Source organism: Cyprinus carpio, chromosome A2 (assembly GCF_018340385.1).
Source record: "Cyprinus carpio isolate SPL01 chromosome A2, ASM1834038v1, whole genome shotgun sequence".
NCBI classification, from domain to species: Eukaryota; Metazoa; Chordata; class Actinopteri; order Cypriniformes; family Cyprinidae; genus Cyprinus; species Cyprinus carpio.
In genome coordinates, this window is record NC_056573.1 from 15,883,978 (window position 1) to 15,899,104 (window position 15,127).

General features: G+C 36.4%; 2 protein-coding genes across 2 annotated transcripts; one reads left to right on the forward strand and one right to left on the reverse strand.

Moving 5' to 3' along the window:
* Positions 1-791: 791 nt before the first annotated feature.
* Positions 792-9,314, forward strand: LOC109102645 (kelch-like protein 18). The gene is made up of 12 exons (XM_042775593.1): positions 792-1,037; positions 2,510-2,640; positions 2,747-2,887; positions 3,703-3,901; positions 4,075-4,235; positions 4,470-4,606; positions 4,703-4,925; positions 5,086-5,190; positions 5,953-6,064; positions 6,190-8,312; positions 8,408-8,473; positions 8,556-9,314. Exons 1-10 carry the CDS (start codon positions 903-905, stop codon positions 6,574-6,576), a joined length of 1,731 nt encoding a protein of 576 aa, XP_042631527.1. The 5' UTR covers positions 792-902; the 3' UTR covers positions 6,577-8,312; positions 8,408-8,473; positions 8,556-9,314.
* A 15-nt stretch (positions 9,315-9,329) lies between these two features.
* On the reverse strand, positions 9,330-13,114 carry LOC109099316 (phakinin-like). Its single transcript, XM_042775604.1, has 8 exons — positions 12,569-13,114; positions 11,957-12,039; positions 11,688-11,844; positions 11,450-11,611; positions 10,430-10,558; positions 10,112-10,347; positions 9,651-9,736; positions 9,330-9,504 (listed from the first exon to the last, which is right to left on the reverse strand). The coding sequence occupies exons 1-8, from the start codon at positions 12,995-12,997 to the stop codon at positions 9,461-9,463; spliced, it is 1,326 nt and encodes a 441-aa protein (XP_042631538.1). The 5' UTR covers positions 12,998-13,114; the 3' UTR covers positions 9,330-9,460.
* Positions 13,115-15,127: the final 2,013 nt, after the last annotated feature.

Genomic DNA, 15,127 nt, shown 5'->3' on the forward strand with positions numbered 1-15,127 from the left:
TTCTGCATTGCTTTGTGAGGCCACATGTCTGAGTGACTTAGTCCTGGAGTCCATCAGAGAAGATTTTCCAGGTGGTGTTTGTTTTTCTTCCAGAGGTTAGCAAAAGCAGTGGAAATATGCACTGCTTTTTGCTCGTTCCTGGCCTGAGAACGAGCATTCATATGATTATTTTAACATTATATTTATTTGTTTGACTCTATATGAAGTAATTAAGTTGAGAGGACCCTCTGTTTTAGAAGTAGTAGCCTACGTGATACATTTCATGTCATAATTTTATTAAAAGTAAATATTAAGGAAACCATGTTAAATGGCACATTCATGTTAACATTCTATTAATTTTAAAATGGAAGTGTTGCTATTTTATTTTAATGTAATGTAAAGTTGTTTGGCATGTCTGATGTTTAAGGAATCAGTGCTGGCAAATACAATCAGTTAGACAGAAAAGAAAAATAAACTACAAATCCAGATAAAGAACATATTTGAATTGCTATGAAATTAATAAAAATGACAAAATAATCAGATACTCGCGTGACTGAAAAAAAAACCCCACTCCATTCATTTATACCTCACCTGTCCTTTGGTTTATACTAGCAAAAAAAAAAAAAAAATCCTAAAAAGACTGAAGTATCTTATTATTATAGTAGCTATTGTTTGTCACGTGGGTTTCTGTGAGGGACTATGTTGCCAAAGACTATAGATCCGATCTGTAGTCTGAACTCAACCTAAGCCATAATGTACAAGTGAATCACACAAATAAGACACGTACATCCACATAAATCTGATTTGAGCCGTGTATGACCCCTGCATGAGAGGGAACAGACACCGCCGGTGGAGGGCACTCATAATACAGCTCAAGCTACGGCGTCTCGGTTTGGACCAAAAGTGTCGTTTCCAGTCCATCAATGACGATGAGTGACACGATTTTTGAAGAATTAGAAGATTTGATGCATTTTTCTGTCGCCGATTTGCCCGCTCGTGGATATGCAGTGATGGAGGAGATCCGACGACAAGGGAAACTGTGTGATGTTACCCTAAAAGTACTGTGCTTTTCTTTGTTAGGGTTAATTTGCTGGTGAAATGCTAACCAAGTAGCACTGGGCTGTCAGCATGGGACAGGCTAGTGAAGTACAGACACTGTCAGCAGAAGGATGAACTGTAATGTTCAAGTCTGTAAGGTCGTTTGTTAATGTGTCTCATTGCAGATAGCTCTTAAAATTGATATCTGTATATTTTGTATCAGTTGGAAAGCGAGTAATTATTATATTGTTATTTAGTTAGCATGTACAGCTAACATCCTCATCTTCATCTGCACAAGAGCTGCATATTATAAACTAAACTACTGAAGCAAGAAGGACAAACAATACATTCTGCTATTATTATTCTGAGATTATTTTAACCTGTAGAGGATTTTTTAAACGACTTGGGTTTTGAATTCGCCTTTCATGGTCTGTTAAGAGGTTGTCACTTCCTTATATTTAATGTTTAACTATATTGCCAAGCTGATTTTAATAGAAACACCTGTGACAGCCAGCGTATCTTGAGCTGTTTGACTTATTTTAAACAACAATTTGGCTGTGGCATTTAATTTTTTTTAAACATAATTAATTAGACTGATGAATAAGAATGAAGTAACGTTAGAGTCAGAGTGGCTTTTTTATTATTGCCTACTGTTTGTCATCATTTGTATACAAAATTGTTTAACAGTCAGACTCAGATACTGAAAGCACACTTAATATTCCTACAATCTGTTTACTGAGTGACTGTAAGCCTTTTACATCAGTGCTTCTCAATGGTTTTGACTCCAAGGCCCCCAGACAAATTCCGAAGGCTGTGTGTGTACCCATTTAGGCAAAGATAATTGTGGTACTTATGCTCTAATGACAAATTAGCTTTTTTTTTTCAAAACTGTGAGAATCATTTAAGAGAGTATTTAAGGGAATACGCCTAAATAAGAAATATGATGTCAGTTCACAGCTACATTTTTAGATGTTTTTGCACATTTTTCAGAAAAGACTTCTATACCAAAATTAAAATAGAGGTGGTTTGCTGACGCTGCCTTGATTTTGAATGATGCATATATTTATTATGATGTAGATGTGCTCAGTCTCTGATCTGCTGCTGTGCATAACTGTTGCATCATCAGCCCTTTATGTGGGTCACAGAGAGCAGTAATCCTTTTTATCTCCTTCACTTGACCTGCTGTATGCATGTTTTTGCTGACTAACAGCTATAAGATATATACTACAGATTTCACTATATTAGGTTTTCCTAATGGTTCACTGCTCCATGTTTTCACATATGCTGCTTCATTCATTAAAATTTAACTTGTCTGTTAATTTGTGCTCAGATGAATGGTAACAATTTGTTTTAATTTGGGTGGAGGGTTAGTAATGTTTCAGATTTTTTTTTTTTTGGCACTCGGTTATCAACATTGAACAAGGACATTTTTCTGTGTTGTATATATGAGATGATTTCTGATCAAGATTTGTGTATCTGTCTGTTTATGCAGGTAGGAGAGCACAAGTTCAGTGCTCACAGAATTGTCCTTGCTGCTTCTATTCCGTACTTCCATGCCATGTTCACCAATGACATGGTGGAATGCAAACAGGATGAGATCGTCATGCAGGGCATGGACCCCAGGTGAGGATACAAACCTCAAAGGGACAACTGAGATCTCTAGACATGCTCTATTGTGTTGTTTGTTAATGTATGTTAGAGTTTTCGTCTCTGTTTTGCCTCTAAACAGTGCACTTGAAGCCCTAATAAACTTTGCCTACAACGGACACATAGCCATAGACCAACAAAACGTCCAGGCCCTCCTGATAGGGGCCAGTTTCCTGCAGCTTCAAAATGTCAAAGATGCCTGCTGCTCTTTTTTACAACAGAGGTAAAGTGTAAACAAATAACAATTTCTTCATAAGACCAATGGATCACTAAGATTTTTTTTTTCAAAACTTTTATTCTGGAATGATGCATTAAATTGATCAGAAGTGACTAATATATTTCACTGTTTGCACAAAAATATTAAGCAGCACAACAGTTTCAACATTTATAATATTAAGTTAATGTTTCTTGAGCACAAAATCAGCATATTATATCTGAAGGATCACGTGACTCTGAAGAATGCATTATTGACTGTTGAAAATTCATCTTTGCCTTAAGAGAAATATATTACATTTCAAAATATATTCAGGTAGAATTTTTCACAATATTACTGTTTTAATTGTATTATTAATCAAATAATTACAGTCTTGTAAACATAAGAAACCTATAAGAGGTTTTTAAATCTTGCAGACCCCAAACTTTTGAATAGAGAGTGTGTGTGTGCATATATATATATGTATATGTATATATATGTATATATGTATGTATATATATAATGTCTATATATATGTGTGTATATATATATATATATATATATATATATATATATATATATATATATATATATATATATATATATATATATATATATATATATGTGTATATATATATATATATGCACACACACACACACATATATATATATATATATATATATATATATATATATATATATATATATATATATATATATATATATATATATATTATATATATATATATATGTGTATATATATAAGCTCTCAGGTTATGGCATTAAAGTGATTCATTTGGCATACACAGATGATTCATTGTTCTGGACCTGCTCCTAATTTACAGGTTGCATCCAAAGAATTGCCTTGGTGTACGGCAGTTTGCAGAGACTATGATGTGCACCACGCTTTATGATGCAGCCAACAGCTTCGTTCACCAGCACTTTGTGGAGGTATCCATGTCTGAGGAGTTCCTGGCCCTTCGGCCGGAGGAGGTGCTTGAGCTTGTGGGCTGCGATGAGCTCAATGTCCAAGCAGAGGAGCAGGTCAGAGTCTCTGGAGAGATTGGATGAAGACATTGTAGTGACACATTGTAAAGAAAGGATGTTGCTGAATGAATGAATGTAGATCACACATTGTCATTGTGCCATAGTTTTGGACATTTTCTTTTGAGATACTATAGAGTAAAAAAAAAACAGATCTTGTTTGTTGTTTGTAGGTGTTTGAGGCCGTACTTGCTTGGGTACGGCATTCACGTGAAGATCGGGAGTCAAGGTTACCAGAGTTAATGTCTAAAACCCGACTGCCTCTATGTCGACCTCAGTTTATTGCTGACCGAGTCCAGCAAGATGAGCTCGTACGCTGCTGCCACAAATGCAGGCAAGTTTCTTTCTAAGATAACTTATGCCCCATAATTGGACCTTTTGGCAAAACACACTTTTTCTGAATCCAAAATGTGTGATTTTTGCATATAATTTTTTTTCAACACAAACTCTTTCCATTTTCAGATGTAATATGATAATAATAAAAAAATTCGAAACTATAGAAGTTTCTTAGTAATACTTTTAAAAATGATGTGGAATTTATTATTTTTGGGACTTTTACTCCCAACAGGGACTTTGTCGATGAGGCGAAAGATTACCATCTGATGCCGGAGCGACGGCCACACCTCCCAGCCTACAAAACCCGACAGAGATGTTGCACCTCCATCGCGGGCTTAATCTATGCAGTTGGGGGCCTCAATAGTGCTGGTACCTTCTCCTTCACACTGTCCTTTTAGAAACCTCATGTGCTAGTTACTCAATGTGTCAGTGTCAGTTTTTGTTGAGTCATTGTTTTATGCACAGGTGACTCATTAAATGTTGTGGAAGTATTTGATCCCATTGGAAACTGTTGGGAGCGATGCCAACCTATGAGCACAGCCCGCAGTCGAGTGGGTGTTGCTGTTGTGAACGGGCTGCTTTATGCCATCGGTGGTTACGACGGTCAATCACGGCTTAGAACCGTGGAAGTTTACAACCCAGAAACTGACACGTGGACCAAAGTTGCTAGCATGAATACTCAACGCAGGTAGGAAATCCTGAAATGGTCATATTTATTATGTGAGGGAAATATATATATAATTGTTAATTGAGAAAAAACTGGAAAAAGTTTAAGATTTTGCAAAGAGTTTTAGGTATATGATATATATCTGATGCTTTTGATATTTCTTTTCTTCGTTCTGCGTTAGTGCAATGGGAACAGTTGTAGTTGATGGACATATATATGTGTGTGGTGGATATGATGGCAAGTCCTCTCTAAACTCAGTTGAGTGCTACTCTCCAGAGACTGACAGGTAAGTCATACATTCTTCAAGAAAAATTCAGAATATCAAAAAGAATATCATAAAATGTAATGATAATATTGAATAATACTGTTAAAATACTTAATGTAATAGTATATGTGTTCATCAGGCTGTATTATATTGCAAAAGAGACCAATAATAATAATAAAAAATAGAATTTACATTAACATTATACAAATTACTCATCAGTTGAATTTTAAATTGTTACTTGTAATGATGATTGTAATCATATTATGTAGATGATTGTTGTTACACTGTACTGCATGACACTATAATGAAATGCTTTATTAATCTTGGCCAAACTATATGTAATTCAAAAGTTTGTACACAATCACGCAATCTTCAATATTTGAGCAGATAGAAAATGTTAACACAGCATAATAGGCTTGCTACTGTCTATTAAATAATAATGTTGTTAATATTATTTATTCCTTTGCTTTTCTGTTCCTAATTTTATAACTTTTATAACAGTGTTAACATATTAGATGCCATGTTTATTATCATCATTTATTAATTAATATATTTATTAGCTATTTATGAATAATATATTAATATTTCATGTTTTAAGTAAAGATGTCTTTGATAGCAAAGATGTTTTGGTATGAAGAATCCTTTCACTGGTATTGCGCCTGTGACAACCCTATTTTGCTGTTTATTAAACTATCCATTTATTTTCTGTCTCAACAATCATTGTAGCTTTCTTTGGAATCACAATGTGTCTGATTTCATGTGTTTATGTGTGTTTGTTACCAGATGGACGTTAGTTACAGAAATGAGCGCAAGCCGCAGTGCTGCTGGTGTTACTATATTTGAAGGCAGAATATATGTTTCGGGTGGTCATGATGGTCTACAGATCTTTAACACAGTAAGTAAACATCAGCATTCAATTTACAGGATACAATTAGCACAGGGTTTTTTGGTACACTTTTTGTAAAGTTGTGAATATTCCTTAAATATATCTGCCTTGGTGTTTCATGTTTCTGCCACTAGGTGGAGTATTACAACCCTCATACAGCGTTATGGCACCCTGTCGCTCCCATGATAAACAAGCGCTGTCGGCACGGCGCTGCAGCCTTTGGCAGCAATCTGTATGTAGCAGGAGGTTATGACGGCTCTGGGTTCCTCAGTGGAGCAGAAGTGTACAGCTCAGTAGCAGATCAGTGGAGCCACCTCGTGGCCATGAACACTCGACGCAGCCGCATTTCTCTGGTGGCCAATAGTGGTCGACTCTATGCAGTGGGAGGTTATGATGGACAGTCAAATCTCAGCTCTATGGAAATGTATGACCCAGAAACTAACCGTTGGACGTTTATGGCACCAATGGTTTGCCATGAAGGCGGGGTAGGGGTGGGCTGTATACCCTTACAGCCCGCTTAACGCCACAGTCTCCCTCAGCCCATAAGGACATTTTAATTATTTAAAAAAAAAAAATGGCTTTTGTACTGAGTGGTCTAACAAAAGGCATTCATGACCCTTGGTTCACATGTTTGTATCAGAGGTACTATTATTCAGGCTTTTTATTTAGAAAAGCCTAAAAAGCAGATATGCCAGTACACCTTTAATGGTGATGTAATCCTGTTTTGTTTTTTGACAACCAAATGTAGAATTCACACATGCATTTAAAGAAATTTACAGGAAATGTGCCACTGCTAAAAAGCACACTTTTGCACTGTTATCAGATAGTGTATATTGTGGGCACATTAAAGCATCCGCTCTTTGGGAATATCATCATATATACATATAAATTTGTAATTTTTATTCCTCTAAACTGGAAGCCAACTCAGATTTCTAGACAGGTGAAAGTTAACCACTGTTAACCCATGCCATAATTGGGAGAGTATAATTGAGAAGGTATGATTAATAGGGATAAACTTGTTTTTAATCAATTTTTCTTACTTAGAAGTACTAATGGTATTTTACTTGGGATATTGATGGAAATTTAATGTGAGCAACTGACCTCTTATTTGTATGTGCAAAACATCTGCTAGATGTGCCATGACTTTACACTTTACATGGGACTATTTTTTGATTTCACCACTTTATTGACTTGAATTGCTGAAAGAAATTTGAAAGAAAATGTATATTTTGGGTCGATCTTTTTGATTTGGGGATGACAGATCACCAGCTCTGTATCTTGGATGGATGGGTTGTGGTGTACCCATCCAATCCCATGACTTGCTTTTACTTTTAATTTGACTTTCATATTTTTGAGAACCAGCACACATAGCAGGGAAAGTGAAATTGACGTAGGACTCTTGTCAGATATGTGCTTTCAGGATTATCTGCTATAGTGGCTTCACATCTTCTTATTAAACTGTGATTATTGGAGATTTAAATGAAAAATTCCCTCAAGTTTTGTGCAAAAATGATCCAAATTATGTTTTCAATGACTGTATAGACGTATACCTTTTCAACTTGATGGTTTTTAAATAACACATCTGAAATTAGGATTACTGACTGTGAATTTTAATACGGTTTATATTTTCCTTCTCATAATACCAGTACTGCATTTCTCTGCTTATTTTATTTAATGATTTATTTTGTATTAACTTCCAATTGTGATGCAGTATTTCTACTTTTAATTTATTATTAGCTGTAATCTTTCCTCTTTTTATAGCATTGCACGTGGTAGTTTGTCACATAAATGAGAATCAAGTTTACATTTTACAGAAATCTAATATATATGGATCACATCTCTGTATGTGTTTGAATATCCTCGGCTACCTCCGTTTGAGATGGGAGAGCTCAACAGGGACAAACATTGAGTCTGCCGCCCTGTTAACTTTTAAAACATTTCCATTTAACCTCAAGGAATGGCATTAACTGAGATCTTTTGTGTGGGACTAAAATATTATTTTTTACATAATTCCTAAATGTCTTAAATAAACATTGATTTTATGGACACAATGGCGCCATGTGCTGTAATTTTCTCTGTGACGCACAACAGCTTTGGGTCCCACCCTTTGAGTGGTGTTTTAATTAAACAGACGTTCGCTTGTTCAGTTAGTATGAGACTGAAGATGACTGGGAACATGAAAAGAGCCCTGATGGTGTTACTGCTCATCTCTGTGCTGAACTTCTCAGCTGCTTTTCCTATGGAGCCACTTCAGAAGGTATAAGAATATTATTTTTTTTCCTTTTGGAACCGGTTCTGGTATTAAAAAGTCTAACTGTAACTGATGTAATGCATTCGTTTTTCATCTTACAGACGCCTCTACTGATCCAATCATCAGATCCACAGCCGTCAGAAAGTGTAACACTAGGAAATTCACAGGTGAGAAGCATGTTTATGATGTTACATAATCAAACCTATTTTGTTTGTATGTGGAATATTACAGCTGTTGTGACGTTTGTAGGATGTGAGGGTCAGCAGTCTTGGATTCCGTATGAAAAGAGCCAATTCTGCTAACACAAAGAAACCGGCCCGTTACTGTGCTGGATGCTTCTCTGTCATTGGAGACCCAACGAGACCAGAAAAGTGAAATCTGCTGTATCTGCTGAATGAATAACCCTAAATATGAATATCTTTCAGTTTCTGTTAGAGATCTTTATTTAATCTGTTTATGCAACTATATTTTAGTATACTATTCTATACTGTCATGTCTTAAAATTTTGCATGACTTTGCACTTTTTAAAAAATATGAAATATTCAATAAATTCTCAGTAAAATTAGTGTAAATTCAGGACTGTTTTTCTTTAAAAACATCACCTATTTGAACTAGGAATGTCAGTCACCTATTGACTTTTGTTATAGCTTTGTGCTTTTTTTTTCTCATGCATGCAGTAAACGTGATATTTGAGGATTTCCTAAACAAAGAAATGATAGTTCAGAAAGATAACATGGATTTGAAGTAACGTCTAAGTGGCTGTTTCATAGACGTGTCATTATAACCACAAGGTGTTATTATCGTGTTAAGGAGCTTCAGTTTTGACCATAGTCAATTATTCATATTTCCCACACTATCATTTATGGCTTTGCTACCTGAGGGAGTAAAATAGGATATAGGCACATCAGAATATTGAATCATAGAGACTAGTGTTTGAGAAACAACTGGAAAGTCTGTGTGTATAAAATCGTCAGCTGAATGCTCAATAAAAATGAATTGAGGTCAATATTTTATGAGTGCATCTTCAGTTTATGCCTTATATTTTTTATTTATTTTTAACCTGCACAGTAATCATGAAGTCTATAAATGGTGTAAATTACAAGCAAGGAGAAACAAATGAAAATCAACATTTTTGCAAAGATTAATAAAATATATTATTCCTGCTTGCTTTCTTCTGGAGCATCTGGAGCATTAGAACCTGACAGAAGACATCAAAAGACATTTTTTTTTATCTCAAAAATTCTTAATATTTTCTACAAAACATCGTCATCATTAATGTTAAGCTTAATATTCACAATACAATGAGATAATTTGAGAACTACATTCTGTAGATGGAAACAGTACCTTCAGTCTGTGGACTGCTTTGTGGTCCAGATGTGGAAGGTGTGGGATCAGTTCTTCCCTCAGGTACTGAAGAACCACCGGGGAACCTGCAGTACAGAACAACATTGTGGTTACCTGAGAGATCAGTCTGGGATCACAGAAACTGAAACTAGGGAGGGTTTTTAAGAAATTAATTCAGGGGTCTCCAGATCCAGTGCTGCAGGGCTGGTGTCCTGCACAGTTTAGCTCCAACCCTAATCAAACACACCTGAACCAGCAAATCAAGCTCTTACTAGGTATACTAGAAACTTCCAAGCTGGTGTGTTGAGGCAAGTTGGAGCTGAACTCTGCAGGACACTGGCCCTCCAGAACCGAGTTTGGAGACCCATGATTTAATATTTTCGAGGAACGAGGAAGAAGACTGGGTCAGGGCTTTAGTTGTCTTATCCTCGTTTAATAAGCAGATTGAAAATGAGCCTTACGTTGAGGAGTAGAATCTGCTCTCCTCTCCATCCAAGATTCCATGATATGTTCCAATTTCCATCTCCAACTTCATCTTGTTGTTGAGTAAGGTTTCATAATCACGGCGCTGCTGCTCGATGTCCCCTCGGACGTCGTTGAGCTCAGACTCCAGCTTTCCGATAACAGAGCCCAGATTTTGGAGCTCAATGCCATGCCAGTGCTTGGCGTCGTTGAGGGCGTTCTCCAGGCCTCGTTTCTGCAGGGATCATGAATGGTTCAGTCTAGTGAATTGAATACTGTTGTGCTTTATGATCTTTGCTTTGAGAAGGTTGTCCTACCAGAGCTCTAATAGACTCGGTTTCGGCCTGCAGACTCTGAATCTTGCACCCAGCATCACTGCACTCTGTCTTCAGACTCTCAAGCTCTTCCTCCTCTCGACTCAGCTTACTGGTCACATTGTCAGTTTGCTGCACATTCACATATAGGGGATTGTCATATTATGACTTTTTCAGTCAATTTTCAGTCAGTTGGTCATTATTACAAAAGAATCCCCAATAAAGTGATTGGGACATTGGCGTGAAAATATTTATTTGAGCTGAAAAGGTCGGTAATACTATTCAGTAGTTTTATGTGTTAACATAAAATAAGCATGAACAGTACATTTACAGCATTTATTTATTTTGATTAATGCTAATTTCTATATATACTAATATATTTTTTCCAGTAATAAATTATATGGAAAAAAATTATTCATCTAAATCATATAATTACACTATCCTTCAAATCGTTTGGGGCATGTAATATATATATTTTTTAATGAAGTCTCTTATGCTCACCGAGGGAGCATTTATTTGATCAAACATACAATATAAAAATATAATTACTTATCTAAAAATATAACTACTAATTATTTATTATTCAAGGTAACAGTTTTCTATTTTCATACATTTTAAAACATAATTTATTCTTGTGATGCCAAAAGCTGGATTTTCAGCAAACATTACACCATCTTTAGGGTCACATGATCCATCAGAAATCATTCTTATATGTGGATTTGATGCTTAAGAAAAATATCAATAAATCCTTAAAAAATAATAAATGATGTAAAAATGTATTAATTCACTGTTAGTTCCTGATACCTAATGCATTAAATGACCATAAAATGTTTTCAAATTATTTTATGTGAGACGAAAGAAACTACAGATTGAAAACATTTAATTATACAGTTTAATGTGCAAAAATATTTGGTGCCAGATGACACGACTGACTGATTCAGAATCAAGTATTGCAGAGCACTGTGTGATAATGTAGTCTATTTCCTAATAAATAACTCTAAGGGTTCATGTTCTGTGGTTTACCTTGCACTCAAGGTAGGCATCAGTCTCAGCACGGTTCTTCTCAATGACCTTCTCCCAGTGAGAGCGGATAAAAGCTAGAATCTGGTCCAGGCTGGTCTCAGTGGGAGCATCCGGCTCATCAACCTCACGGTCGGACATCTGCTTATAGAGCGCTCTAACATCCTGAAGAAGAGCAAAAGAAGATGCTAATTTACCACTGAAACATCTCTCTCATGAAGTGGAGCTGGTCTTATCTCACCTCCATGTGATTTTGTTCTAGATTCATCAGCTCATTCTTCATACTGTCAATCTCATTCTCCAGGTCCATCCTGGTCAGGTTTGCATCATCAATGACTTTGTACAGAGAGTTAATCTCCTCTTCCACTGCTTTACGGAATGGCTGCTCATTCTCATACCTACACATGCATGCATAGAAACACACTATAGACTATCTGATGGCAATCTGCTGATGCAGATAAAAGCTAGTGATAAGATTAAAATCTGTTGCTGTTTTAATCACACTCACACCTGTCTTTAAACTCCTCTGCTTTGGCTTGAACATTCTCAGTCTGAAGCATAAGTCGAGCATTGTCCAGGATGGCCTCACTGACCTGATAGAAAGCAGAAATATATTTACGTGTACACCTGTGAATCTTTTTACTTCAAAATACTTAAAACAAGATACATTCATTAGAAGCAAAAAAATTATAATAGTAAATACTAGAACAGTACCTTCAGTATTATTGGAAACATTACATTTCAATATAAAGTTTTGAGATTTTATTAGATTTTATGATTTTTTATTTAAAAAACATGCTGATGGAGTCAGAAAAGAAAGCTAAATTGAAAATATATTTTATACTACATTTTTAAAATGTATGTTTTCCCGAAAAATACCAATAGGTTAAGAAATGTGAGCTTAATTTAGGGTATTTAAAAAAAACTTATGTTTTATCTTTATCTTAGACCTTTATCTTAAATAAATAAAAAAATAATCTTTTAATTTTTGAGGAAAAAAGTTTAAAGGATGTTAAAAATATTTTCATTAGAAAAAAAGACAAAAACACTTTAATGAATTATTTTTGCTTTGTTACCTCCACACTTGATGTATTAATCCAACCCTGTCAAACATCTTCCTACCTGCATATAAACATCCTCCCAGTCTTGTTTCAGGCCAGTCCATGTCCCAGCACTGACGGCTTTTCGATCCAAGCAATGTCTGATCTGTTCCTCCAGCTGTTGGTTTAGTTGCTCCAGAGCATGAACTTTATCACGGTACTCCAGCAGGCACGTGTTGAGGCTGTCAAAGCCAAACTGTTGGCCTCGTTCTCCGGGCTGGGTCACCACAGGAACACTGGTGCTTCTAAGGCAATGCAGAAACACGCTGTGGATGCCTAGAGCTCTACGAGACACACGTGTACCCAGGCTGCTGGTACCTCCGGTGGGAGCCATACCTACAAACACTCCCCGAGGTGCAGAGGTCCCTGCTGCACTCGTGCGACCCACACCACTGGGCCGCTCGGAAGCAGCCTGGCCCAGGAAGGAGGATCGGCGTCGTGGCAAAGGCATTCCTGTCCTGATGCTTTTTAAGTGACAGGCCACTATCAGTCCATAGACATGACCACAAAGCAAGCGTAAATATCCACTGACCTCCCCTCAGCTAAACCGCAACAGCTAAGAGTGCATCCCTCTTTATGGTGGCCTGGCCTTCTGGAAAGCAGGCTCTTTGTTTTTAGTACTATTGTGACAGAAACCTGGTGATGCTGGTCACTGCTCTTTGTTCATAACCGTTAGGCAGTTTTCGGCTGCCTCAGCACTCAGGTCTTCTCAGGAAAGCTCTATGGACCAATCCAGGTCCCCCTCTCAGTATGTATGACTATGTTTGACAATGACAGTGGGGAAACTAAACTATTATCACAATGACCCAAGAGAGCACTTTTGTGTGTATGCGTGCATATGTGTGTTGCACATATGAATCCAGAATGTTATGTCACCTCTTATAATCAAAGTAGTGGTAAACATGAACAAATACAGAATGAAAGAGTTAATTGTTTTACAAGATGATGAGTCAGAACTTTTTTCCCATGAGAAAGTGATAAGGTTTTATTAACTGTATCTTTTAATCACACGTACAAAAAGTGCTATAAACAGTGTGTGGTTGACTGTATGTTTACCCACAGCAACCTACCCTGAGAAAGTAACCATAGCAAGATTACACTGATCAAGCACTTTCTGTTCGTTAAACTTCTTTACAATTTAAACCCTCAGTCTTTTTTTCTTTTTATAGTTTGTTCACTTGAAAAGTTAAAAAAACTGTTGTAGCTGTGGCGGTGGGTAGAGCATGGGTAGATGTGCGTGTGTGTTTGTCTCATTATATATTCAACAGTTTGTCCTTGAAGCTGACTGGCAGAGAGGCGTTCCAAGAATTCTGATGAGATTAAATTTGTATTATTGTCCTATTTGTACGCCTTCTATTTCTGACATAAATTTACATAAGGAGAATAGTAGAATATGCTAGTAGCATTTAGCCATTCAGTCCAACAGAACTGGGATTTTTCACTGTTGTCCCCATCTGTGCATTAGTGGTGGGGATTTTTCAATTACTCTTTCTGCAGGTTACATCGTTATGCCAGTAGGTGGCGACTAGTGACTGTGAATGAGTCATTCATTAAGCTGATTCGTTCAAATCACTGATTCATTCAGGAACAGACTGTCTGTAGTGAGTCATTGAATCAGTGAATTGTTATGCCAGTAAGCGGTGACTAGCTACTATGAATGAATCATTCACTCAACCAATTCGTTCCAAGCATTGATTCATTCAGGAATGGGTTGCTGTTTCCCAATTCACCTACTTATACTATGGCCTAAAAGTATGTACTCTTTTTGTGAGGAAGAAGAACATTCTTTTGAGAGTGTAGTAGAACAGTAGGCAAGCTTTGGGACATACTACTTTGTTATAATTACATCTTAAACTGACTGTTCTGTTGTTTAGTTACATGCATCCTTTCACCAGCAAATGAATTTCAACAAGAAATAGTAAACCATCTGGGTACTTTTTGGGATACTTATTTCAACATCCTACGATTTGGGACACACTAATTCAAATTTCATATACTATATAGGACGGATAGTATGCAAATTGGTACGCAGTAGGTATCTTAATGAGTGAGTCATTTGTTCAGAAATGATGATTCCCTTAGTTAGCAATGACATCACTGCAGTTGCTTTGTTTGGTATTATGCTCATTGGGGAGCAAAAACAAATCAAATTTTGTATCTAAAGCAAGTTTCTCAATATTAACTTATTAAAATGTTGTATTGCAGTATCACACTTGAAGTCCTATTAACCCTGTGGGCCACTCTAGGACACTTTAATCTGCACAATGCTTGTATAGTTATGAGATAGTAATATCGATTTGGTCAGATTATGAAGATGTGATGTTGATAACTGGGAAATCTTTATCCTTGGCCTTATAACCTTGACAGATCATTTCTTAACACATGACCAGAGCATGGCCTAGTGAGAATCTGATATATTCATGCCTGACTGTGACTGATTACTGAAAAGGCCTGAGGCTTTGTTCAAACCAGATGCACTATCACATGAGAGATTATGTTCTATAAGCTATTTAGGTCAATTCAGGGGCTTTCATGATCTATTGTATGAAACTGGAAATACACAAAAACAAAATTTTACCAT